This window comes from Onychomys torridus, chromosome 4 (genome assembly GCF_903995425.1).
Source record: "Onychomys torridus chromosome 4, mOncTor1.1, whole genome shotgun sequence".
Taxonomy (NCBI): Eukaryota; Metazoa; Chordata; class Mammalia; order Rodentia; family Cricetidae; genus Onychomys; species Onychomys torridus.
In genome coordinates this window covers 117,539,910-117,567,574 of record NC_050446.1, presented here as the reverse complement: position 1 = coordinate 117,567,574, position 27,665 = coordinate 117,539,910, and the positions used below count along the sequence as shown (strand labels likewise).

Here is a 27,665-nt window from a genome sequence, read left to right as displayed (position 1 = left end):
GCGGTGTGAATTCTAGATTTAAAAAAAAAGACTTGCTTATTTTTATTTTAAGTGTATGACTCTTTTGCCTGCATACATGTATGTGCATCATGAGCAGTGACCCTGGAGACCAGAAAAAGGCATCAGTGTCCCCTGGAACTGCAGGTACAGATGGCTTTGAGCTACCATGTGGGTGCTGGGACTGAACCTGGGTCCTCTGCAACTGGTATTTTTATACTTTACCTTCTTATCCTTAGAACCTGAAAATTTTTTTGTTTTTGTTTTTGAGACAGGGTTTCTCTGTGTAGCTTTGGAGCCTTTCCTGGAACTCACAGAGATCTGCCTGCCTCTGCCTCCCGAGTGCTGGGATTAAAGGTGTGTGCCACCACCGCCCAGCAGAACTTGATTTTTAAAGGCAAAAAAAGGGGGGGGGGTGGGGGAGGGAGATTCCATGTGGAATTTTTTACAAAAAGGCCTAAGAAGCTTCTGAGCAAGTTACAGAGGGCTGCAGCTGGGGGCTGGGCAGAGCCGACCTGAGCAAATGGTCCCAGGAGGATCCCGGCCCTAGCCATGCAAAGGAATGAACATCTAGGTACAGCACTGATGCAGCTCTTACCAGCTGTGGACAAAGCATTGCCACAGCTGGAAGCTGTCGCTGGATCCACTTCAGTGACAGTAAAAACAACATATCCAGCTAAGGATGGAGTTGAAAGCCTCGTGGCCTAACCTCCTGTGAGGGTGACCCAGCATCCAGTGCTGCAAAGGCAATACACACATTTACAACAGCACCACGTGGTGTCTGCCAACCCCATCCAGGCTGTGCTGAGATCCTTTTGAGCCACTGAATCTCCCCTAGTAATTGAACCAACAGTCAAACTGGAAAAGGTACTGGAAGGGATGCCACCCATACCTCTAAACTCCTGGTACAAGCAAGGTGATGGGCCAGCTAAGGTCACCAGCCAGAAATGGTAGCTACAGTAATGCAATGAACACAGATGCTAAGTGGCTAGAGAGAGGAGAGGGGAGGGGTAGCCAGGGGGCTGAGTTCAGAGTAATGTGGATGAAACTCGCCCTTCAGCTGTCTTCAGAGGCTTGACTGTAGAGGGCCCAACAGGACAGGGGAAACCGGTGGGAGCTGGACAGGTAGAGAAAAGAGCAGCTTTGGAAATATATAACACAGTTAAATCTATATAGTATATAAATATATAATTGTATAGGTTTAAATACAGTCAATATGTAAGATATGCACAGTTAATATATAACAGAAGCAGCTCTCCTTGTGGTTTCCTATATAACAGACCACAGGCTCCAAACTGTCACATGCAATCTTCAGTCCGCTGACACAGAACTGTTTGGTCTGTACCCTCAGTGCCCAAGGTGACACTGGACCAGGGTGTTCTAAGAGAAGGCTTTTCTGGAGACAAGATAAAATTGTTTGTATGCACCTGCTTGTGTGTGCACGCGACTGTGTGTGCAGGTGTGGAGGCTGGAGGTGTCCGTAGCTCACTACCTGTTTTTGAGATAGTCTTATACTGAGCCTGAATCTGTTTGTTTTGCCTAGACTGGCTGGCCAGCAAGCCCAGGGATCCACCTCTCTCCATCTCCTCAAGGCTGGAGTCACAGGTCCATCCCCATTGTACTTGATAGCTTTTACTTGGACAGTGGGGATCTGACCCTGGGTCCTCAGGCTCACATAGAAGCACTTTACCCACTGAGCCATCCCCCAGTCTCAAATTCTGCAAAAACTTGGAACAGAGTATTTCCGTAATTCTCTGGTTTGTACTGAAACCACAAAAGAAGTCTCCTTTAATGGTTCCCAAGAGGGAGTCATCCCCATTTTATATAGGGAGAAAATGAATGACCTGGGTTCAAACCGGCACTCTGCCTCTTCTAAACGACTCCACCCACTCATCTTGGTGACCCTGCCCCAGGCCTTGCTGACCTGTGGTCTTGCCCCTAGGCAAGGTGGGAGATGTCCGCCACCTGCGCCTTTCCCAGCCTGAGGACTCCCAGGTGGGTGGGGCTGGGCGCTGGGATTGGCTTACAGGCCTGGTAAAGGCAAGGGGTTGACGGAGGCAGGCGGGACGACAGGCAGAGGCCGGCTGCGGCCACCATCACGTCTGCCAGGCCCAGAACCCTGCGAGCTGGGGCTGCTTGGTGACCCACTTCTGGTTGCCCTGCACAACCATGGACCCTGGTAGCCAGAGCTGCTCACTCTCCTCGCTCTATGTGGGCGATCTGCACCCCGACGTGACCGAAGCTATGCTCTATGAGATGTTTTCCCCCATCGGCAGTATTCTGTCCATTCGCGTGTGTCGGGACATGGCCACCCGGCGCTCGCTGGGCTATGCCTACATCAACTTCCAGCAGCCTGCTGATGGTGAGCCCCAGAGGAGAATAAAACCTTGCCTTTAACATCCTTGTGCAAAATATGCCCTTTTAAAAACTACCATCCTGAACTGGAAGATTTTATTTCAAATGAACTTCTATTAGCTACGTAATAGTAACTTTCTATCTTTCAGGTAGAAATGGGCCTGTAACTAATTGTGGGTATTTATTAGTACAGATCCTAGCCAGGGAAAATGAGGCAGCAGCCTGTGTTTCCATCTTCTATATAACTGTAGGGAAACTGAAACCCAGAAACAGGGAATTGGAAGGCAGGCATTCGGAGAATTGTCAGTTACTGCTGGGTGTATTGGTTGTTGCTGGGTGACTTTTGTGTTAAGTAGACTTGGATTAGGAGCCCAGGATCTGTGTGACATTGGGCAAGTGGTTCAACCATTCTGAGCTCAGTTACCTGAGTAGAAGGAAAACTGGAGTTCTGCCTCCCTTCAAGAGTGGTTATATAAGAGATTGAGAGCACCTGGGAGGAAGCTGCCCAACGCCTTGCAGGTGGAGAATGGGAAAGCCTTGGGTTCCTGCCCTCCAGTGTAGCCTGACATGGGGTCTACACCAGGTGCCTCACCTTTCTGATTCCGGAAAAGCTGCCTCCTCTTGACTTTGTTGGCCACTGTCAAGGTGAAAGGATTGGTTAGTAATCGTCAGCTGAGCATGCCTGGGCTTCTGCCGAGAATGGAAGACAAGGGTTAAGAGCCATGGGTTTTGCTGGAGCTATGTCACTTGGCTGGACCAGCCTTGGTGGGACCAAGGCTTGTTCCTCAGCAGCATGAAGAATGGGGACCGGAGTGTGAAGGACCATTTGGGACACTGGATGTACTACTCTTAAGTGACAGCCTATGAACCACTCCAGAAATGTAACCGAGAATTGGAGAAGCCATGGCGGGAACATGAATTTGAGGCCAGCCTGGGCTACATTTTGAGACCCTGTCTCAAAAGGAAGAAAGACCCCTTAGTTCAGGCCTCCTGGGTAAACTGAAAGGTTCCCAGAGTCCAGGATGCTCCCTCCCTCTACCCCCCATTTCTGCCTTCTCTTGCCTCTCTCCAAGGCTCATGAGTGAAACAGGACCTGACCATCCGGGCCAATCCATAGATGGGAGGTCTGAACTGTAGTTTTGTTTCTGACTGGGTATGTTAGTACTGGGTGAAAAGTGTAGACTTCTGTTCTTACTCCACTGAATTCTCTGGGTCTTTCTGTGCCTCTGAAGCTAACATGGTCTCTGAAGCAGGCAGTACATTATCCGCAAGGCATAGCCTGTCAAAGTAGAAGGATGGTGGACAGGGTGGTTTGACACACTGCCGTTCACCAAACACCTATTCCCTGTGTGGTACAAAACCCAAGACGATTTGTTGCATGCTTTGCTTTCCAATCTGCCAGGCAGTTGGTGGAATCGATTCAGTTAGGCGTGGGGAGGAAGGTACCACCATCATCTCCTTGCTTCACAGGTGGGGATGAGGGACTGGTGAGGGGAGTGAGTTCACATCCCCTTCCTTTACATGCTCATCCATGCAATATTCTTGGCTAGACTAGCCTGGCTCTGCCTTCCCAAGCTTCAGTCTCCCCATCTGTAAGATGGGGATCCATGCTACTTGCTAAGAGTTGATCTTTCTGGAATGTCCAAGGAGTACCATGTACAATGATCCCCTCAGCTTTAATCCACCCAAGTTTCCAGGCTCATATCTCAAGTGAAACCCAAATTATGGCTTTCCTTTCCTCAAAAAAAGTGGAAACTCAGGGTCACAAATGTCACCTAACTTGCCCCTTTCTCTCCTCACCTCACCCGCCAGCGGAACGGGCACTGGACACAATGAATTTCGAGATGATCAAAGGCCAACCCATCCGTATCATGTGGTCCCACCGAGACCCAGGGCTTCGAAAGTCTGGTATGGGCAACATCTTTATCAAAAACTTGGAGAATTCTATTGACAACAAGGCTCTCTATGACACCTTCTCCACCTTCGGGAGCATCCTCTCTTCTAAGGTGGGTGTGCCCCTCTAGAAGAGTCAGTTGGTGTCAGATATCTCTGTGGTAGAGGGGTACCAACCAGCACCCCACTTCACAAGCTTTGGGTACAGCAGGCACTTTGGCCAGTAGCTATTCATGGTTTTATCTTCTTAGAACCACTAGAGGTCGCTCCTGAACCCAATAGCCAGCTCATGGGATAATCATCGGGCGCTTGCTCGTGGCTGTCAACAACACTGTTTATTTAATTTATAATTTGGAGTTGGTGATTTGGGTTGAGCATTTCTGGTCTTGACTGAGTTTCCTCCCATGCTACCTGAGCCTGGCGGAAACTCTCAGGAGGCCCATATGGATTTGGCTGGCTGTCAGTTGAAACATCTGGGGTTTTCTCTGTGTGGTCTTCCATGCTCCTGCAGGCTATCCCAGGTTTTCCTCACAGCTGTGCCAGGTCTCAGACAACTGAGAGTAGAAATTCCCCAGGCTGTCTATGACTTCAACTCAGAACTGAGACCCCTTTACGCCAAAGGCAGTCCCAGACCAATCCACATTCAAGTGAGGGGGTAGTTAACACCTACAAAACAGAATGAAGTGTCTAGTTATGATAAAGTTATTCATTAGGGACACTGTAGCGATTGGCATCTTGCTTCTGTTTTCCTTGCTGCTGAAGACACAACCCACTCTACCACTGAGTGTCCCGCCCAGCCCCCACCACGTCTTGTTTTTAAGATGTTTCTTGTATTAGAACATGAAGTCCACCTAAGTGGTGCTATTATTTCTAGTCATTGCTGCTGTGTCTCTGAGTCTTTCTTTGCGTTCAGTTTCCTGCATCCCTGGGCACACTGGATGTCCCCCGATCATGACGTGCAATAAGTACTGGATGGTTTATGGTTTGTGAAGGGTTCTGATTAATTCTCTAACCTTATATATGAGACTGTGCAGGACCAAGGCTTAACAGCAGGTCAGTATGTGCTGAGTAGAGGGCTAAAGCCTGGGTGTTGTGCCCTGGATGTTATTAAGGATGATTGATTAGGTCCCCAGAGGTCTCTAGAAGGGCAAAGGCAGAGGTATCATGATCTCTGGTTTGAGCCTTTCCTGAACACTGCTATGAGCCAGCTGCAGTCCCTAAGCTGTCAGCTGAGCTCTCCCGCCTCCCCTGTGAATAGGGCCTGTCGGCCCCTCAAAGGAGTCGACTGACACCTGAGGTGTGTACTGTACTAAGACTGAGCCAGGGCAGCTCCTTGCTTTGAAAACCAGTGAGAGGAAGAAGCTTAACTGTGGGCTAAGTTCTTACATACTGTCAGAAGCTTGTCTTTCTGTGAGCTTGGCTGTCTGCCTCTGTAGCCGCTCTGGATTCCTCCCTGCCACCCCTTAAGGTGTCCCCAGGGAAGATTCCAGAGTTTTGTTTGAGGCCACAGAGGTTTGGAGCAGTAAGATTGCTTGTCTGCCATTCAGTGTAGTACATGGATGGGGGTTAACATTAAAAGCTTTGGGTTTGATTTTGTGGGGTTTTGTTGTTTTTTGTTTGTTTTTCCAGTTTGTTTATTTTGTTTTGAGAAAAGGCTTCTCTGAATAGCCCTGGGTGTCCTGGAACTCACTCTATAGACCAGGCTGGCCTCAGACCCAGAGATCCTCCTGCCTCTGCCTCCTGAGTGCTGGGATTAAAGGTGTGTGCCACCACCGCATGGTGCTTCTCTGTTGTTGTTTTGGTTTTTGAGACAAGGTCTTACATGGTCCTGGCTGGCCTTGAGTTACTATGGCTATGTAGTTCAGCTACCCTCAAACTCAAGGCAGTCCTCCTGCCTCACAGTCTCCTGAAGTGTTGGGATTACTCTGTGCACCGCTGTGCCTGGCTTTAGAGTCTGGAGGGTTCAACCTTACCAGATGAACTGTAGTAAATTGAGCAGGGGAAGGATGTCTTCCCCCCTCCTTTAGGCCTGGAATCCTCTGGGTCACTAAAGACTGGATGGCAAGCTTTGTGTGACACAAGCAAACCCTTGTAGGCCTCAGGAAGCCCTGCTGTGGGCTTGGTCAGGAATAAGGCTTACGATGAGGTCCCTACCTCCAGTCCAGGGAGCTTGGCTGGAATTGGTAGGAATAACTGGAAATTGGGCTCAGAGGGAAGACTGGGGTTCTCAAGGAGTCAGGGGCCCAGAAAGGAGGGAGCTTTAGGCCAATCTCTGCATGGTTGAAGCCATTGAAGGTTAAAGGGACCTAATCACAGTTTTAGGAAGAGTACCCCAGCAATTGGCATGGGGGTGGAGGGGTGGACAGTGTCACTGAGCTGAACTATGTGGTGGTTCCATGAAACTGAGGTCATGGAGACTTAGAAATTGGGCTTAATTCAGTGGTGGTGCCCGCCTTTAATCCCAGCACTTAGGAGGCAGAGCCAGGCAGATTGCTGTGAGTTCGAGGCCAGCCTGGTCTACAGAGTGAGATCCAGGACAGGCACGAAAACTACACAGAGAAACCCTGTCTCAAAAAAAAACAAAAAAGAAAAGAAGAGAGAAAGAAAGAAAGGAAGGAAGGAAGGAAGGAAGGAAGGAAGGAAGGAAGGAAGGAAGGAAGAAGGGAGGAAGGGGGGAAGAGAGAGAGAGAGAGAGAGAGAGAGAGAGAAAGAAAGAAGGAAAGAAAGAAAGAAAAAGAAACTGGGCCTAAGGCCTTGACCCAAGAGCTGAGAACCCTGAACTCTAGGTTGTTTTTTTTGTTTGTTTGTTTGGTTTTTTGTTTTGTTTTGTTTTTTGTTTTGTTTTGTTTTTTGTTTTTGTTTTTTTTTTGCTGTTCTGTATTACAGAACAGACATGGAATGTTCTGTTACAACATTGAGGTGAGTTTGTTGTTGGAATAGTATAGGAACTGGTAAAATTCAAACAATACAGGGCAAGGCATGGTGATGCATGCCTTTAATCTCAGCACTTGAAAGGAAGAGGCAGGTGCATCTCTGTGAGTCAGCCTTGTCTACAAACCAAGTTCCAAGACAGCTAGGGCTGTTACACAGAGAAACCTTGTCTCAAAAATTCCCTCCCTGACCAAAAAAAAAAAAAAAAGAAGAAAGAAAGGAGAAGAAAGAAGGAAAAGAAGGAAAAAGGAAAAAGCAATATAGAAGAGAAGGAACTAAGAAATAAAGCTCTGTCCTTTCTAGCTCTGGTCCCCAGGAATGACCACTGTCAATAGTTTTGTGAGGTTTGCACAGATGCACACACTTGTAATCTAGCTCTTGTGAAACTGAGGTAGGAGAATTGCAAGTCTGAAGCCAGCCTGGGCTACAGAGCAAGATCCTATCTCAAAAATCTCCCAAACAAACAAAAGCCCCCTAAAACAGAGGTGTGTGTGTGTGTGTGTGTGTGTGTGTGTGTGTGTGTGTGTGTGTATGTATGTGTGTATGTATGTATGTATGTGTGTGTATGTATGTGTGTATGTGTGTGTATGTGTGTGTATGTGTGTGTATGTGTGTGTATGTGTGTGTATGTGTGTGTGTGTGTGTGTGTGTGTGTGTGTGTGTGTTTCAAAACTTTCTGTTCGTAGATCCCACTCTGATCCAAATAGACTTGGTTTCTGCCTGCACCTTAGTTCTTTCTTTCAGATGGCTGTCAGCCTTCTAAACCACCACATCCTCTCTCTTCAGCCTCGCCCGTGCAGTGGACCAGGGCAACTGTACACAGCCTCTAGAGCTAGGCTGCCCTGGGGTGTTCATAGTAGCTCCAGTTTGCCGTCAGAGTCAGGGGCATCTGTGGGGTTGAACTCCCAGGTCCACTCCTCCTTACACTGTCACCTCAAGCAAGTGGCTTGGTCTCTAAATTTCCATTCTCCCATTCTAAACTGGGGCTGTTATGAGATTAAGTCTTGTTCCCCCCCCCCCCCCCAGATGAAACCCAAGGTCTAGTACCTGTTAGCAAAGGCTATCACTAAGCTCCCCTACATAATTGTCTTTTACACTCACCGATGAACAAGTCATTGCCCCTTAGTCCTTCTGTTCTCCCTGAAGTCCCTGTTGGGTGCTCTCTGTCTTTCTCCCTGTGACCCAGGTAGTGTACAATGAACATGGATCACGGGGCTTCGGCTTTGTACATTTTGAGACCCACGAGGCTGCCCAGAAAGCCATCAACACCATGAACGGGATGTTGCTGAATGACCGAAAAGTGTGAGTTCTCGGCCCCGGGTGGGAGGGTAGCGGCTGAAGGGTCAAGACTGTGGAATTGGTAATGTTGCTTCTGAGACTGTCTAATGGGCACAAGGTGCTGGGCAGAGTTCTTCCTTGGAGTGTAACCTCAGGTGAGTGGCTGAACCTCTCAGGGACTCTTTACTGTGTAAAATCAGAGTTGGTAGGCATCAAAGGACTATTCTGAGCAAAGGATGAGAATTCCAGAGGGAACAGCTGATGGCCAAATCATTGATGGGCTTGATGATTTCATCTGTTTTTCAATCTCTCAGTATGGCTGGAGTTTCTTTCCTCTGTCTTGTGTGCGGTTCCATGGGACCTGGGGGCAGACGGGTACAACAGCAGGCCTGTCCAAGTTTGGTATCATCCCACTTCACAGATGGGAAATTGTGCTGCATGTAGATCCTGAGAGAACCTGCCTTGGGCTGCTCCTTTCCATATTTGGAATCTGCCCATCTGCTGGCCCAGCCACATGGTCAGTGCTGTGGAGGGAAGGCAGCTCTTTTTGTTGCTGTTTTTTGTTTGTTTGTTTGTTTTGTTTTGTTTTGGAGACAGGGGTCTCATACTATATAGGTGGAGATGATCTCAAACTCCCTATCCTCCTGTCACTGCCTCCTAAGTATTAAAATTACACGTGTGAACTGCTGGCCCTGACTGAAGAGGCAACTTTGAGTTGCCAGAGGCACTGGGTTATTTGATCTGGAGTTTCTCTGGGGAGGGTCCTGTGTACTGATCTTACTGTTTTGTTCTGAGATTTCCTGGATTCTCAGATGTTAATAGCAACCACTTCTCTGTATTGACCTCTGACGCTTGGTGTTCAACTCTTGGTGTCTGCTCCAACTTCCTCATGTCCTCATGACACGTGTGCTCCATACCACTTGCCTTCCTTACGCCTTTTTAACTTGTCAACTGGGGATTCTTTCCAGCCAAGTGCAGTAGCGAGTGCCTGTAATCCCATCTACCGGGAGGTTGAAGCAGGAGGTTACTTGGGTTCAGAAGTTCCAGGGATGGGCAGAGGTGGCGCACGCCTTTAATCCCAGCACTCAGGAGGCAGAGCCAGGCGGATCTCTGTGAGTTCGAGGCCAGCCTGGGCTACCAAGTGAGTTCCAGGAAAGGTGCAAAGCTACACAGGGAAACCCTGTCTCGAAAAACCAAAAAAAAAAAAAAAAAAAAAAAAAAAAAAAAAAAAAAAGCACAGAAGTTCCAGGGAATCCTGGGCAACATAGCAGGTTTCTTATACTCTCTCTCTCTCTGAAAAAATGATTCTTAGATATGTTTGTGTGAACTTGAACACTTCTAGATATTTTCCTCTCCTTTTTAGCTATGCTTGGAATTGAACTAGGTGCTCACACATGCTAGACATGCACTCCACCACCAAGTTCTATCCCCAGCTTAGAAACTCCAGGTTTTAAAATGAATGTCCCATTTATTTATTTATTTATTTATTTATTTATTTATTATGTTTTTTTTAAAAGATTTATTTATTTATTATGTATACAGAAGAGGGCGCCAGATCCCATTACAGATGGTTGTGAGCCACCATGTGGTTGCTGGGAATTGAACTCAGGACCTCTCGAAGAGCAGTCAGTGCTCTTAACCTCTGAGCCATCTCTCCAGCCCCAAATGTCCCATTTAAATGATGTCAGTCTATTCCCCTCCATCACCAGTGACCCAAGCACTGACCACATCTGATTGGCTCACCCTTGCATCTCTGGTACTCTCCGTGCTTGCTGAATGAATAAGCAAAGCCCCACGGTAGGAGTTGGACCCCAGATTTACAGAAACAAACCCTGAGGCTCAGAGAGGTTCGGTAACTTGCTTATATCACACAGCCAGGTAACTGCAGTGAGGTTCCAGGCTTGAGCCCGAGTCCATTGCCACGCTCTTCTTTCTTGTGCTCTCAGCTACCCAGTCTGGAGCATGTATTCTGTGTGCAATTGTCATTAGATCGAAGCTCATTAACCTCATGCAAGGGGGAGCTCTGGAATACAGCTTCTTAAAACAGCTGGGCTCTGGGCGTGTTCAGTCCATGGAGTATGAACCTGCCAGGGTTCCCAACAACAGATAGAAAACTGAAGGATAGCAATTGGTCCAAGTGACCCAGAGTTGCCAGGTGATCCCAGACTGGATGGACGGATGATGAATCTGGTGGCTTCTACTCTGTTGATGTGTCCACAGCTTTGTAGGCCACTTCAAGTCTCGACAGAAACGGGAGGCAGAGCTGGGGGCTCGGGCCCTGGGGTTCACCAACATCTACGTGAAGAACCTGCATGTGGACATGGATGAGCAGGGCCTCCAGGACCTCTTCTCCCAGTTTGGTGGGCATGCTCCCCAGAGGAAAAGGGGGCACTATTGTTCTTCCATGCCCAGGTCTGGTGGGAGGAGGGCTTCCCTGGGATTTCTTGGGGACTTCGAGGAAGGAAGGGGACATGCTGGCTCTTTCCCAACTCCCTGCTAAGCCAGTTTGGTCCCTCCTAGGAAAGATGCAGAGCGTGAAAGTGATGAGAGACAGCAATGGCCAATCCCGAGGCTTCGGCTTTGTCAATTTTGAGAAGCATGAGGAAGCCCAGAAGGTAGGTGCCTCCATGGTCCTGCTCCACTAAGGTGGCCCAAAGCCAGGACTGGGATGCCAGGAGACCAAGAGTGGGCTGCAAGTGGAGGGCAAGACAGCACCCTCCCCCAGCCCAGGATGCAAGGATCAAAGGTTCTATCTTTTCTTGTTGGCTTCTAAGCCTAGAAGTTCAAAGAATGGAACATTTAGGCGGGGAAGCAAAAGTCCTCACTAGGTATAAATATTTACTAATAACTGACCTCGTAAGAAGCCTTACCCTCTCAAATATTTCTCCCCACACTGGTAAAAATCCTGAGTCAGTGTGCACTTGGGTCTGACTTCTGCTGCTTTCTGTGATAAATAAACGGGAATTGTATTCTCCACATGGATTACAGAAAGAACCTGCTTGGTTCCTCTGTGCTCTGGCAGAAGATGCAGGATTTTACACCATCTAACAGGTTTGGGCTGTTTAAGAGAAGAAAAAGCTTGGGGCTAGAGAGATGGCCCAGCTAAGAACACTTGCTGCTCTTCCAGAGGTCCTGAGTTCAGTTCCTAGCACCCACATCAGGCAGCTGACTGTAACTCCAGCTCCAGGGATCTGACGTCCTCTTGAACACTTACCACAGGTGGCACACTCACACACAGATATGCACCATACACATACAATAAAATTTTGTTTTGTTTTTTGTTTTTCGAGACAGGGTTTCTCTGTGTGGTTTTGCGCCTTTCCTGGAACTCATTTGGTAGCCCAGGCTGGCCTCGAACTCACAAAGATCCGCCTGGCTCTGCTTCCTGAGTGCTGGTTAAAGGTGTGCACCATCACCGCCTGGCCAAGATAATAAAATAACTTTTAAAAAAATTTTAAAAGATTTTTTTAAAGACAGGAAAAATCAGGATCGAAGTGCAAATGTTTCTAAAAATCTTTTTTTTTTATTCTAAAAATCTTTATGAACACTCTCATGGTTAGAAAAAAGAATTGTCCTGCATTGTAAACTATAACATGAAGGATGGTGACTAGGCAGCCATGTTGTTTTGGAAGAATGATGTTTGTTGCTTTCTTCAAATTAGCCCCGTTTTGTGGCAATAAAATATACGTTCAGCTTATCTTGTAATAGACCTTCTAGGGCAATTTAAAGTTCACAGCAAGACTGGATAGATGGCCAGGCGGTGGTGGCGCACACCTTTAATCCCAGCACTCAGGAGACAGAGCCAGGTGGATCTCTGTGAGTTCAAGGACAGCCTGGTCTACAGAGCGAGATCCAGGACAGGCTCCAAAACTACATGGAGAAACCCTGTCTCAAAAAAAAAAAAAAAAAAAACCAAACAAACAAACAAAAAAAAAAACAAAAAAAACAAACAAACAGGGGTTGGAGAGATGGCTCAGAGGTTAAGAGCACTGACTGTTCTTCCAGAGGTCCTGAGTTCAATTCAACCACTTGTAATGAGATCTGCCGCCCTCTTCTGTATACATAATTAAGAAAAAACAAAAAAAAACAAAAAACAAAAAAAAACAACCAAACAAAAAAAGACTAGGTAGATGGCATAGACATTCTGTATGCCTGTCACCCCTCTTCCACGCACAGCCTCCCCTGTTATCAGTATCCCCCACCAGAGGGGACATTTGTCACACTGATGAATCTACTTGGCACATGCACCATCGTCACTGAGGGTCCCCAGTTTACACTAGGGGTCATTCTTAGTATTGTTTACTCTCTGGGTTTGGACAAATGTAAAAGTGTATGCATCCAGCATGACCATATGAGAGAGTATTTTCACCCCTCCAAACCTGTGTTCTGTCCACCTTTTCCAATACCCCAGCACCCCCCGACCCCCACTGAGCTTTTTACTGGCCTCATAGTTCTGCCTTTTCCAGAATGTTACTTGAATAGAGTTAGATGGTATGTATCCTTTACTGACTGACTTCTTTCAATGTAATACGCATTTAATATTTGGTATTTAAATATGGGGCTAAAGAGATCCAAATTTAGTTTTCAGCACACCCATTAGGAGTCTTACAACCCCCTGTAACTCCAGCTCTGGGGGGATCTGATGTCCTCTTCTGGCCTCTGTGGGTACTTGCACACAAGTACTCATACTCACACCCAGATATACACACCCACACACACTTTTAAAAAATTAAAATTTTTAATATGGGAAACTTAACATTAATTCTGAGTTTTATGTTTGGGTTTTTTTTTCCCCCCTTTTCTTTTTGACAGAGTCTCAGCTTACAGCCCTAGCTGGCCTTGTCAGAGAATAGACCGAACTAGCTTTGTGCTCACTGAATTCTTCTGTCCTGTCTCCTGAATACTAGGGTTTAAAGTCATGTTGTCACTACACAGGCTTCTACTCTGTTTTTTTAAAATAATGAAGCATTTAAAATCCACAATTTACTCTAGAGCCTTGTGCCATGTCTTTAAAAAGTGGCTGTCCTGTAAGAGGCCATTTCCTGGTATTAATTATTCTCGGCTAGAAAGGCCAGCCTAGTTGTAGGTGACCTCCTCTGGCCCAGAAGGCAGGACCAGAGTCAGGGATGGTTCTCCATGTGCACTCCTCCTGCTCTCCAGGCCGTGGACCACATGAATGGAAAGGATGTGAATGGGCAGCAGTTGTACGTGGGCCGGGCCCAGAAGCGGGCCGAGCGGCAGAGCGAGCTGAAGCGCAGGTTTGAGCAGATGAAGCAGGAGCGGCAGAACCGCTATCAGGTGAGGAGAGCAGGCTGAGGTGGGGCCGGGGAGGGGCGCCCTGGATGCAACTCCTTCCTACAATTGCCTCACTCCTGGAAGGAAATATGGCTCAGGGCAGGCGTCACCTGCTTGTGACAGAGAAGTGGCGCATAACTGCACTACCAAGAGCTGTTGGGAATGCTGTTAACTTTGGTTGACATAATCCTTTGTGTGTCCGATACCCACTGTATCCTCCAGTGATGAACAACGAGAAGGACTTACATATTGCCAAATGCCTCTGGATGACATCCTACTCTAGGCTGAAAATCATTAGGCCATATAGGTTACATCCAGAGAATAGAATGTTGTTTAGTCGTTAATTAGTCACATTAATTTGCGGCCCAGTCAGCAAAATGCTCACTGTGCAAACATGAGAACTTAGGTTTGACCCCAGTACCCACATAAAAACTGGGTGTAGCAGCACACAACTTACTACAAACACTAGGAGAGACAGGTGATTCCCTGACCCACCAGGCTAGCCTAACTGGTGATCCTCAACTCCCAGTGAAGAAACCAAGTCTCAAAAACAAGAAGTGATTGAGGAAGACACCCAGGGTCAACCTCTGGCCTCCTCTGCATATGCACATACACAAAAAATTCCATTAAGTTCACTGTTTTTTTTTTAAAGATTTATTTATGCATATGAGTATTTGCCTGAATGTACGTAAGTCATTGTGTGCATGCCTGCTACCTGTGGAAGTCAGAAGAGAGCCTTGGATCCTTTGGAACCTGAGTTGTAGATGATTGTCAACCATCATGCGTGCTCTTGGAACTGAACCTAGGTCCGCTGCAGAGTCATCTCTCCATCCCCTTCATCAGCTTTTTTTTTTTTTTTTTTTTTTTTGAGATGGAGTTTTTCTGTGTAACAACTCTGGATGTCCCCCAGAACTTGCTTTGTAGACCCTTGAACTCACAGAGATCCACCTGGCTCTACCTCCTGAATGCTGGGATTAAAGACGTGTGCTACTACCTCTCCCCCCCTCCCCAGCCCTTATAATTTTTGAGACAGACTCACTATATAGTTCTGGTTGGCCTGGAACTCACTATGTAGACCAGGCTGGCCATAATCCTCCTCTCTCTCTCTCTCTCTCTCTCTCTCTCTCATGTGCTAGGATTACAGTCATGAGCCACCAAACCCTACAAGTTAACTAATTAAAATTAATAGTGTGGATCAGTACAATGTGACTTTTTGGAGATGAACCCCTCTACATTTTTTAATAAAAGTTTTAGATTTTATGGAGAATGTACATGGTGTGTATGCATGTATACATATTGTCATGTACATTTATCCATATGTAATAGTTCTCAGTGAGAGACAGCTTTCTTCTCACGGCAGGGACATTTGAGAATGTCTAGAACTTCCATGTTCCACAGTTTGGGGGGAGGGGATGCTGGCAAACACCCTGTGGGTGGGCAGCGCAGCTCACTTAGCAAAGGACTGGCACAAAAGGAGAGCCGCCACTTTGACATCTCTAAAACAGGGATTAAAGTTTCCGTATCTTAGGGCTGGTGGATGAAAGGGTAGAGTGGTGTCTTGCATCATGTAAGATAATATGTCACAAGCCGGCAGATGGCAGAGTGGCAGCTATCCTATACTCTGCCACAAAAGCAGAATTGGCCCATCAGGAGTTCTGCCTACAGCTGTTGTACACAGCCTTCTGGAGAGCTATGTGGCTGAGCTTGGAGCCTCACTCAGCCTGCTGTAGGTCTGAGACCTCCTTCCGTGGTCCCCATGTGTGAAGTGGGAGGCGAGGGTCTGGGCAGGTGTGTGGGAGCAGTTGTGGGCCTTCGACATTCGTGATGGGATCTGCAGTAACTGGGGACAGGCAGGCTGACTGGCTATATGAAGCTGGGCCCTGCATGTCCCTTGTGGCCCTGCTAGCCACTAGCCCCACTCCAGGCAGTCTGGGACGAGAGGGGAAGGGGATTGAGCAGAACCCATTCTTTCAGGGTGTGAACCTTTACGTGAAGAACCTGGATGACTCCATTAACGACGAGAGGTTGAAGGAAGTTTTCTCTGCCTATGGAGTGATCACCAGTGCCAAGGTGGGGACTGCGGCACTGCCTGCCCTGCCTTTCACTGTCTCGCCCCTCCACACTCCAGCTCCTCACCCCTGCACAGCCCCAGCTTCTCACCCCTGTGAAACCCCAGCTTCTCACCCCTACACAGCCCCAGCTTCTCACCCCTGCACAGCCCCAGCTTCTCACCCCTGCACAACCCCCCACTTCTCACCCCTGCACAGCCCCAGCTTCTCACCCCTGCACAACCCCCCACTTCTCACCCCTGCACAACCCCAGCTTCTCATCCCTGCACAACCCCAGCTTCTCACCCCTGCACAACCCCAGCTTCTCACCCCTGCACAACCCCAGCTTCTCACCCCTGTGAAACCCCAGCTTCTCACCCCCATACAACCCCCAGCTTCTCACCTCTGTGGAACCCCAGCTTCTCACCCCTGCACAACCTCCAGCTTCTCACCCCTGCACAACCCCCAGCTTCTCACCCCTGCACAACCTCAGCTCCTCACCCCTACACAACCCCAGCTCCTCACCCCTGCACAACCCCAGCTTCTCACCCCCGCACAACCCCAGCTTCTCACCCCCGTGGAATCCCAGCTTCTCACCCCTGCACAATCCCCAGCTTCTCACCCCTGCACAACCCCAGCTTCTCACCCCCCCCACACAACCCCAGCTTCTCACCCCTGCACAACCTCAGCTCCTCACCCCTGCACAACCCCAGCTTCTCACCCCTGCACAACCTCAGCTCCTCACCCCCGCACAACCCCCCACTTCTCACCCCTGCACAACCCCAGCTTCTCACCCCTGCACAACCCCAGCTTCTCACCCCTGCACAACCCCAGCTTCTCACCCCCGCACAACCCCAGCTTCTCACCCCCGCACAACCCCAGCTTCTCACCCCTGCACAATCCCCAGCTTCTCACCCCTGCACAACCCCAGCTTCTCACACCCCCCTGCACAACCCCAGCTTCTCACCCCTGCACAACCTCAGCTCCTCACCCCTGCACAACCCCAGCTTCTCACCCCTGCACCACCCCAGCTTCTCACCCCTGTGGAATCCCAGCTTCTCACTCCTGTACAAACTCAGCTCCTCACCCCTGCACAACCCCCCACTTCTTACCCCTGCACAACCCCCAGCTTCTCACCTCTGTGGAACCCCAGCTTCTCACCCCTGTACAAACCCCAGCTTTTCACTCCTGTACAAATCCCAGTCTCTCGCTTGGTTTCCAGGGACTTTGGGTTGAGTTCCTCCTTCTGGTCTGGCTAATACCTTTGGAGATCCACCAGCAGCCTTGCCTGGATTGGGGGGGAAGAAATTAAATGTATACTCTAGCTGTAAAGCTGGACTTGATGCACTGTAACTATGATTTATTCAACAAACATCCATGGATACCATATATGCCAGGGTTCAAGAAATTTACCCTATTTCTGGGCCTCAGTTTACTCATCTGGAAAATGAGACAGCTGGGTTGCCACTCATGACTCTTCACTCATTCTTCTCCACTTGTTGAGAACTAGGGATGTGCCCAATCCTTCGAAGTACCTAAGATGTGACAAACAGCCATTCTGTTCGGCAGTTCCATGACTGTGAAAGAGGCTCAGAGTCCATGTCTGCGTCCAGAAGATGAAGGCGCAGCATGGACTGTGGTTCTCAGCCCTGGCTCCTCATTGGGGTCAGACAAGATGCATGTAGAATTCAGAGGGCGTGACCTGAACATTTGACGTCCTTTTTTTTAAATTTAAACTCTTATTACATTTTATGATGTGTATGTACACACATGCCCAGAGTTCTGAGGTCAACCTGTGGGGTCATTTTTCTTCCTTCCACTGTGTGGACCTGAGGGATCTAACAAGTCACCAGGCTTGGCAGCAAGGGCCTCTACCTGCTGAGCCATCTCTCCATCCCCGGATTTATCTAATTATATATATTTTCTATTTTATACAAAATGTGAATTAAATGGATGAAGGTGAATACATTGTCTACTGTGAATAAGCCACTGCCAGGTTCACAGTAAACTCCACTGGAGTGCCCCTTTTAAAATCTATCTGCTGATAGAAGTTCTTTTTTTTTTTTTTTTTTTTGAGCTGAGGATTGAACCCAGAGCTTTGCGCTTGCTAAGCAAGTGTTCTACCACTGAGCTAAATCCCCAACCCGAGAAGTTCTTAACAATATTTTCACATCGAGACTTCTGGTCCCTGGGTCGGAGAGATGACTCAGTGGGTAAGAGCACTGTGCAGACATGAAAACCTGAGTTCAAACACCCATAACCTACGGAAAACTAACTGCTCACGTATGTGCTTGTAACCCCAGTGCTAGGTTGGATAGAGACAGGAGGATGGTGGGGCCTTGCTGCCTCTCTCAGGTACAGTGAGAGACTCTGTCTCAAAGGAATAAGGTGGAGAGTGACAGAGCAGGATGTCCAACATCTTTCTTTAGCCTCAGTGTGCACATAACACACAAGCACAAGTATGCACACGTGTGTATGCATGCAATGGCATCTGGTCCTGATGAGCTTTTGGTTCCCTTCTAAGAATATTTTGCATAGGATAAAATACATAAGATTACCAGAAAGCCAGTTGTATTGAAATCTAATTATCAAAATATTAAAGCAATGATGCTGCAAGCTGTGTTGTTACTGTATTAAGCTAAGATCCATCACAATAGCAGTGAGAATAAGTAGCACATAGAGATCAACATTAAATAAGACACAAAAGTATTTGATTTCACAGGCAATGCTGACACTGCTGTGTTTACTTTTGGTTGCCCATCTCTGTACCTAAGGAAAACAAAGACCCTTTTGCACAATTCTACCAATGCCCCTTGCTTCAGTTCCACAACCAAGAGATGAGGCAGTTGGAGAGTCCCTATGTCACAGAATGAACTCTACTGGAGAGGTTGTTAAAAGGGGCTCTTGTGCCTCCAGCCTACACGGGTTAAGAATGTAGTGTGCCTCTCATCTGGGAAGTGATGAAGATCATTAGTTTAAAAGCTGCAATCTGCTGGGTGGTGGTGGCGGCGGCGGCGGTGGTGTTCACCTTTAATCGCAGCACTCGGGAGGTAGAGGCAGGCGGATCTCTGTGAGTTCGAGGCCAGCCTGGTCTACAGAGTGAATTCCAGGACAGCCAGGGCTACACAGAGAAACCCTGTCTCAAACAGAACAAAACAAAGTGAAACAAAAGCCGCTGCAATCTGAGCCAAGCCTGAAGTTAGGACAGCAGCACCGTAGTTGACCGAAGCTAACTGCAGCACGGTAGTTGGCTGAAGCTAACTGCAGCACGGTAGTTGGCTGAAGCTAACTGCAGCACCGTAGTTGACCGAAGCTAACGGCAGCATTAGTCAAGAACAGTGAGGGAGGGACAACTGGGTCTGAGACACATAGCAATCTCTGGTTTTCTTTTCTTTTCTTTTCTTTTCTTTTCTTTTCTTTTCTTTTCTTTTCTTTTCTTTTCTTTTCTTCCTTCCTTCCTTCCTTCCTTCCTTTCTTTTTTTTTTTAAACTGGGTAGGGGGCTGTTGGGTAGGAGACAAGGGCTCACTGTGTAATTAGGATGGCTTTGAACTCACAGTGCTCCTCTTGCCTCAACTTCCTCAGTGCTAGAGTTACAGGTGTGCACCATCACACCTTGTTCTCTATACTCCTCTTCAAGCTTTTCTGGAAGTCTACAGTGACTCCAAAATAATGACATTATTGTAAAAGGGCCGCTGAGAAAATCTGTTGAAAACTTCTGAAGAACCTGGCCCCACACCTTGAGGAAGCACAGGAATTGCTAGACTGTCTTGAGTCCTGGTTGTGTTTGAGTCACTAAGTAGGTGGCCTTGGACAAGTTCCTCTTGGGTCGCACTTTTTCTCCTGTCACAGGGAGGCCATGATGCCAAGTATGTGGCATACAGCAGGCTTCAGTAATGCGGGGTGCATGGGTCATCCCTCTATCACAGCATGTCACAGGATCTTCTCAGTGATGGATGTGTTATGCCCTCATCATGAGCCCCCTAGAAACCATCAGAAGTCCAAGTTCATATGCAAAAGCAAAGAGCCTTTTTGCAAACTCAAGCTTGGGCTTCCCATCCACTCTGATACAGCAGCTGGATCAGGGAGATCCAACAGGCAGGGTTTTTAAGGAGTAAAAGATGGGGGCGGTAGGGGAATTCCAGATTCAGATGGGGGTTGAACTCCTGATTGGGCAGGAGTGAGGTCCAAAAGTTTTGTCAAACAGTGATTGGTACTGGTATGGCTACAAGGAAATTGGCAACATACATACGTCCTTTATGTTCTAGAGCATTTAGTACTTGCTTGTCTCAATTCTGATTGGTCTCCAGCAGAGTACAGTTTGTGGCTTTTCCTGCTTATTGTAATGGTGAGGCCTAGTCCCAGTCCTGCCATGGCTGCACTGATGTTAAGTTAGGCCTCTTCAGATGTGGTCCCGGGGGAGAAGGGAGAAGTGTGTATCCCAGGAGTCTTGCTTCCCTGTGCCCAGCAACCCTTGTCTTGTCTTGCTTTTAGGTGATGACAGAAAGTAGCCACAGCAAGGGGTTTGGCTTTGTCTGCTTTTCCTCTCCAGAAGAGGCAACAAAGGCTGTGACGGAGATGAATGGGCGCATCGTGGGTACTAAGCCTCTGTATGTGGCCCTGGCACAGCGCAAGGAGGAACGGAAGGCCATCTTGACCAACCGGTATAGGCAGTCCCTCCCTCGTCCTGTCTTGAGCTCCTTCCAGCAGCCTACCAGCTACTTACTGCCTGCTGTATCCCAGGTGGGCCTACAGCTCCCACAGGGGGATGGAACATCACAAGTATAGGTTCTGTTGAAAACACTTTGGGCAAGCTGTGCTAGCCCTGTGAAGCCTCACTCGCCCCATCTTTAAAGGGGCATAGCATGCTATCCTGCTTTCCAGTCAGCGTAAGATTCCGTCTCTGTGGTTAAATGAGTTTGGGAGGTCTGACATTAAGTACTGAAGCCTAAAGCTGGCAGTGATGGTGCATGCCTTTAATCCCAGCATTCAGGGAGCAGAGGCAGGTGGATCTCTGTGAGTTCAAGGCCAGTCTGGTCTCCCAGGACAGTCAAGGTTATACAGGGAAACCCCTGTCTCAAAACACACACACACACACACACACACACACACACACACACACACACACACACACACGAAACATCAATTACTTTATTGTATACATTATCTTCTGCAGTTATGTCAGAATCCATTGGCTCTCCTAAACAGCCATAGTGCTTGTAGCATTTTCCCAGCTCAGATGCTCATGCATCTTAGCATGACCTGCCTGTTCCTGTTCTGAGGAGCATGGCTAGGGAATGACATCACAGAACTGAGAGCAGGAGATGGGTGTGCATGTTGAAGACCACTTGGTAACGTCCTTTAGCAATTGGCCGTGCTTGTACAAGCTGGAGTAAGTGACAAACGTTATCTGGTTACTGGGCTGGGGCAAGGAGTCATGGTTGAAATAAATCTGTGATCTTGCTCTGAGGGGTTTAGGGATAAAGGACATCCTGAGATGGAAGAATGGAGACTTCATATTAGCTGTGTAGGCCTGAGCTTTCTCTGGCAGGGGATAGTGTGGTTCTTGCAGTGGTGTCCTGAGAAGATGCAAAGCCTCTCTCACCTTGGTCCTCTTCTCCCACAGTCCACAGCACAGGCTATATACTATGGTTCTGGCTCCATGACTCCAATGCCTGACCCCAGGTGGACAGCCCAGCCACACGGACCTCCGTGTAAGTGATCCAGCCTTCTACCTTCAGCCAAGCTTGTGGGTGTGAGCCTCATGAGAAGAGGCATTGTATAGCGACAGGGCCCAGCTTTGCATTTCTCAGAGTTGGTTATTTCCGTCCTCTGAGCCTCAGTACCCCTTCTCAACCTGGGACCAAATGAAGCATTCATGAAGCAGCAGGCACCATGGTAACCCTGACGGAGACACACAGTGTGGCCCTTGTCAGTTATCTCCAGAGGCTACTCTGATTTGGGGCTGAAAATTCTTGTAGAACAGAGAAAATAATGAAACTCTTTTGGCTAAATTGTTGGTGAATGGCCTTCTGAGATTCAAGCTTCCACTTGGATGAAACTGAATGATCAGAATTTTAGGGCCTGGGGGGGAACATGAGCTGGTTTTGTCATGGCACATTTCTATATACCCTCCTCCAGAGTTCCTGGTCTAGGTAAATCGACTCTTCTTTCTTGTGACTTTCCAGTTCCTCGCCAGCCCTGGGAACTCCAGGCCACAGTGTGCTACTTTGATTATCACCCAAAACCTCTCTCTGTTTTTCTCTCTGCTCGAAGCCACCTGCCCTCCAGCTGCCTCAGTGGTCCAACCACTAAGCACGATGCAACACACATGTTTTCACCTCAGCAGTACCAGTCAGGCCTCTAGTCAGCTGCCTCACACGCAGAGAGTAGGTGAGTATCAGTGAATGAGGGCAAGATTTGGAATAGAAGGGTGTCAGCGGGTGAGGCAAAGTCTTATCGCTGGGGTTGGCAGTGGAGGGGAGTCTAGACCAGGCTCCATAGTGACGTTGCTTCCTTGGTGAGCCAGGCCAGCTTTGGAGGCTGTCTGTAACAGAAATGTTAGCTTGGCATCCAGCACTTGGGAGTCACTTCATGCCCCTTACTGATTGCTATCTCTGTTAACTTAATCTTTAAAATAGTCTTTAGAATCTTTAAAAATAGTAGGCCCATTTTGTGGTACGGATTGGTGAGTTCACAAGTGGGAGGACTTGAATCTCAGCAAGGATTGAGGGTGCTCTGCCTTGAGGACAAGTGTATCTGCTGGCCAATATCCTCACATCTCTGTGCTGGCCCTACATTCAGCACTGGGGGTTCTTTGGGGATTCTGCATGAATGAGCCAGATGAAATCCCTGGTCTTATATTGTTGCAGGCTTCAACATATATGTTCATTGTTACATTTTTCAACCTCAGTAAAATATACATGATGTAAAATTTACTGCTTTACTATTTTTGTTTTTCTTGAGACAGGGTTTACTACTTTTTTTTAAAGATTTATTTTTATTTTATGTGCTTAAGTGTTTACCTCCATGAATGTATGTGCACCACATGCATGCAGTACCCAAAGAGGTCAGAAGAGGGTGTTGGATACCCTGGAACTAGAGTTACAGTCAGTTCTATGTTGCTATATGGGTGCTTGGAAGTGAACCCCAGTACTCTGCAAGAGCAGTGAGAGTTTTACTACTTTTTTTTTTTTTTTTTAAATGTTCATGTTTTACCTGCATTCATGTCTGTGTGTGGATGTCAGGAGCCCTGGAACTGAAGTTATAGATCAGTGTGAACTGCCATGTGTGTGCTGGGAATCGAACCCAGGTCCTCCAGAAGAGCAGGCAGTGCTCTTAACCACTGAGCCATCTCTCCAGCTCCAAGCTTTACTATTTTTAAGCCTATAGTTTAGTGGCATCCAGTATATTCACACTGTGGAGTAAGAACTGCAGCATTTTTCACCATCATCTTTAAAACTTTTTGGCTTGTGAAACCAAGCTTCCCATTAGCCAGAGTTCTTCATTTTATCCTTTCTAGCCCCTAGAAGAAGCACCATTCAATTTTTGACTCTGAATTTTCAGTGGATCTTAGCCAAAAGGCTGAGAAGTAATTGTCTTTATGAATTGGAGCATGGTTACTTCATGTAAGTGGAATCAGACCATCAGTGCTTTGTGACTAGTTTTCACTTAGCACAATGTCTTCAAGATTCAGTGATGTTCTAGCATGTTGCAATTTCCTGCAGATGTAGATTTTGGCTACGCATTCACCTGTTGATGAGCACAGAGATGGCTCCACCTGGGAGCTCCTGTATATGAATACTGCTACTACGAACACAGATTTGCAAATATCTCCCTGAGACCCTGCTTTCAATTCTTTTGAATATATATCCAGAACTGAGATTGCTGGATGTGTTGACTCTTTAATTTTTTTGAGGAACCCTTATATTGTATTTCTATAATTGCTGTATACCTGACATTCTTGTCTATAGTACACAAATGCCTCAATTTCTTTATTGCTTCACCAAAATTTGCTATTTTTTTTTTTTTTTTTCTAAATGGCTATTTGAAACTTTCTTCTTTTTCTTTTTTTTTTTTTTTTTCACAGTCAACATTGGTACTCAGACTACAGGACCAGGTGGGGAGGGACGCTCTATTCCAGGCCAGCCTCTCCTGACACATAGAGTATCTTCAGCTGTACACAGTGCCCATGGGGTAAGGCTGCCTGCTCACTGTGGGCTCTGGGTATCCTGGCTCATAACTTTGGCTAGAGTGTTTCCCTCTGGTCTTGGCTTTTCTTGGCTTATATAATTTAATTTATTAATATGTGCAATCAGTCAAAGATCATTCTTACTAGCAGAGAGGAAAAAGAACCATGGTCATATTTTATTTACTGGTTATAAACTTTTTGTCTAGGTTATTATCAAAATGAATTTGAACTTCCTGTGAGTATCAGGAGAAGCAATTCTAAGAACATACTGAGTTCTGAAGGAATAAGATTAAGCTTCAAAATAGGACTAAAAATGTTATTATAGTTAAACAAAAGGCTATGTATCTCCTTACTCCCCCTACCAAAGGTTCCAAATTCAACATTATTGAAACATGTCTAGAATTTCTTTTTTTCCTAACACATTCCATACTTTATTATTAAATTATTAAGTTGAAAGGCTACATTTAAGCATCTTTGATTTAAATAAAGACTACAATATCAAGGAGCTCTTCCATTTTTAAAATTCCAGTTAATTAGCTGCAAAGCATGCTCAGTGGTTAAGGGAACATACTCTCTTGTGGAGGACTAATGTTCAGTTCCCAGTATGTATTTAGGGTGGTAATAGAATGCCTAAATCCCATCTCTGTGACGTCTGATGACTTTGACCTCTGTAGGCATTCACTCTCATTTACAAATCTATATGCTGATTATGAACACAAACATTCACATTGTCTTTTAAAAATCTGGGGGAAAAAGAATTTCATTTAACAAAACTAACAAAATAAAAGTATCTAAATATCTAAAGATGATTCCATTGCAAGTATGCTTACAAAGCCTGAAAAAGACCTTAGTTTTTTTTTATTGTGTATATTTTTTAAATTTTATAATAGAATTTCAATATGTCTTTTTTGAACGATTTCTTGCAAAATGAACAACAGTCTTTAAATAACAATAGTACTTCTAAAGTTAGCAAGATGTAAGAGGGCTGAAGGAAGAGGCAAGAATTCTAGGCCAGCCTAGGTTACCTAGGCTATCCTGGACTATATAGTTCCTAACACATACACACACACACACACACACACACACACACACACACACACACACACAAACCATGGAGATGTATGTGTACTGCTGATATGTTCGTAAAGCTTGCCAAGAAAAGTGCTTTATTGGGTGCAAAGTGATTAGTGAAGTGTGGCTTTCCTGTGATGGTGTTTTTGAAGTGTTGGCCTTCACTGGGTCACAACATCTCCGTTTGAGGATAACTTGGTCTTCTAGTCCATGCCCTTGTTAGGATTCTCTGTCCCACCTGACTGTGCAGACATTGCTTCCCTCTTCCAGAACCTTTCCTGGAGGTTTATGTTCACCTGATGGGGTAAGTGTGTGAGGCCTTTCCCATCCATGTGGTTAAGGAATGTGTTCCTGGCACCATGTGCAGGTCCAGGAGTCAGCTGTGTATGTCCCTGGCCATCAACCTCTGACTGTGTCCATGCTGGCTGCCGCACCCCTGCAAGAGCAGAAACAAATCATTGGTGAGTGGCTGACTCTCCTACCCTGGGGCAGGCAGGCAGGAGGGCTGAGAGCTGCCTAGCCTTCCAGGAACAGCTCCAGTGAGGACAGACTTGGGAACAAGGTCTAGTTTCCTCACTGAGATGCGAGGTAGTTTCACCCCAGCTGCCTAAAAGTACTAATGGGCTGATGCTCCCAAGGCTTTTTATACCCAGCTTGGTATCTGACTCTGTCTGACTTTCGGTGGGAGATACCTGGATGTGAGATCAGGGCCAAGAAGCAGAGTAGAATGCCCTTGGGTTTCTACTGGGAAATGGTCCAGGGTGGTCATTACATGTCTTCACACCTCTTCCAGGGGAAGCCCTGGTCAAATTTCATCTGTCTCCTGGTGCCCGCTGCAGAAGGTGGGAAATAACCATGTGCTGGGGAAACACAGGTGGTTCCCTCTGGACTCTGAGCTCCAAGTGCAGTTCCTCTACAGCCCTGGAGTTTGACAGGCTCCAATAAAAGATGGCACTAGTGGGCACTGGGGAGATGGTCCAGTAGGTAAGAGTGCTTCCTGTGTAAGCTTGAGCACTTGAGTTTGAATCCGCAGCACCCATATAAAAAGCTGGTCATGGCTATGTGTGCCTGTAACTCCAGAGTTGGGGGATGGAGACGGGAAGATGGTAGGAAATTGTTGGCCAACCCACCTAGCTGAACAGGCAGCTTCAGGGTCAGTAAGAGACACTGTCTCCTGGGAATAAGGTGGATAGTGATACAGCAGGATACCTGATATCCTCCTCTGCCCTCCATGTGCATACATCACTGTGTGTGCGCTCATGCACCCACACACATGTACACACACACACACACACACACACACACACACACACACACACACACACACGTGTACATGAATGTGATGTTACTAATATTGGAATGAATGAGCAGCTTGTTTCTGGTCAGCACACTCTTCACTTCCTGACCATGCAGACCGTGGGCCCCTTCACTGAAGGCCCTCATGGCCGCTCCTCCGTCATTTCCTTAGCTTACTCACCAGGTTCTGTCACTTTGTGGCCCTCCCTAACACAGAAGACAATGACATACGCCTGATGAAGGCTCATCTGGCTTTTGTCTGTCAACATGTCCCTTCTTTATGGGAAGACCTTTCTGCTCCCACTTAAGCACCCCCATCCTGTAGTGTTCCTTCATGCGTTGTCAAGATGGGCGGACCCCAAAACTAGGTTGTACTGCCGGAAGTACCTGGTGGTAGAAGGTAAACTTACGCTGTGCGTTTGCTTCCCACACTCAAAGTCTCAAGTTGAGCATTATGTCCTGTGTGGAATCCCAATGTGTCCCATGAGAACCACTTCTCACAAAAGGAACAAACGGAGTCTTGAAACTCAGCTGACCTTGCTACCTTGCTCTTCACAAGTAATATTCAACTTGGTCCTTCAGATTGTCCTCCAAGGCGGGTTTGCCATGCTTTATAGAGGTGGACAGAGAAGTTTCCAGTACGGTTACATGACATAGCTTGGGCTGACAGGTTCTAGGACAAGATCCCAGACACCCTCATTGCTCCCCTCCATGATGCCACACTCCTGGGGCTGGGCTGTGAGGCAGGTGTGCGCCGTGATGCCACTATCAGGTTGTTCTACACAGGGGAGCGCCTCTACTCCCTCATCCACGACACCTGCGCCCCACTGACCGCCAAGATCACAGGCATGCTGCTGGAGATGGACAACCTGGAACTTCTGTTTTTGCTGGAGTCCCCAGAGTCCCTCCATGCCAAGGCAGGTGGAGGTTGGGAGGCAGGCCCAGCAAAGAGCGAGGGCTGGCCTAGATAGGTTGTGGCAGCCGGCATCAATCTGCTGCATCTTAGTGGAGGGTTCATGACTTCACTCCCTCCACAGACAAGCTCTGTCTAGCTCCCTAGTGAAACTTCAGCCCAAGTAGCTGTGTTCTGACTGTACAGTCCTGTCCAGCACTGGCACCTCTATTTGAGAAGGTGGCAGTGGGGCTGGGATCTTGTGAGCGGCAGAGGATGACAAGTGAAGTCATGGCTCTTGGGAGACCCTGTTGGGCAGCTGCATTAGCCCCTCTCTCTTGTGTCCCGTAGATAGAAGAGGCGCTGGCAGTATTGCAGGTGCATCAGGAAATGGAGTCTGTGGAAGGCAACAGGACCTGA

At 47.4% G+C, this 27,665-nt stretch overlaps 1 protein-coding gene across 1 annotated transcript; it reads left to right on the top strand.

Annotated features, from left to right (window-relative positions):
* The first annotated feature begins 1,806 nt into the window (after positions 1 to 1,806).
* On the top strand, positions 1,807 to 27,665 carry Pabpc1l (poly(A) binding protein cytoplasmic 1 like). The gene is made up of 14 exons (XM_036184321.1): positions 1,807 to 2,359; positions 4,165 to 4,358; positions 8,363 to 8,478; positions 10,675 to 10,814; positions 10,975 to 11,069; positions 13,615 to 13,752; positions 15,724 to 15,819; positions 20,290 to 20,538; positions 21,422 to 21,509; positions 22,072 to 22,188; positions 23,885 to 23,991; positions 25,425 to 25,518; positions 27,140 to 27,270; positions 27,597 to 27,665. The coding sequence occupies exons 1-14, from the start codon at positions 2,167 to 2,169 to the stop codon at positions 27,663 to 27,665; spliced, it is 1,827 nt and encodes a 608-aa protein (XP_036040214.1). The 5' UTR covers positions 1,807 to 2,166.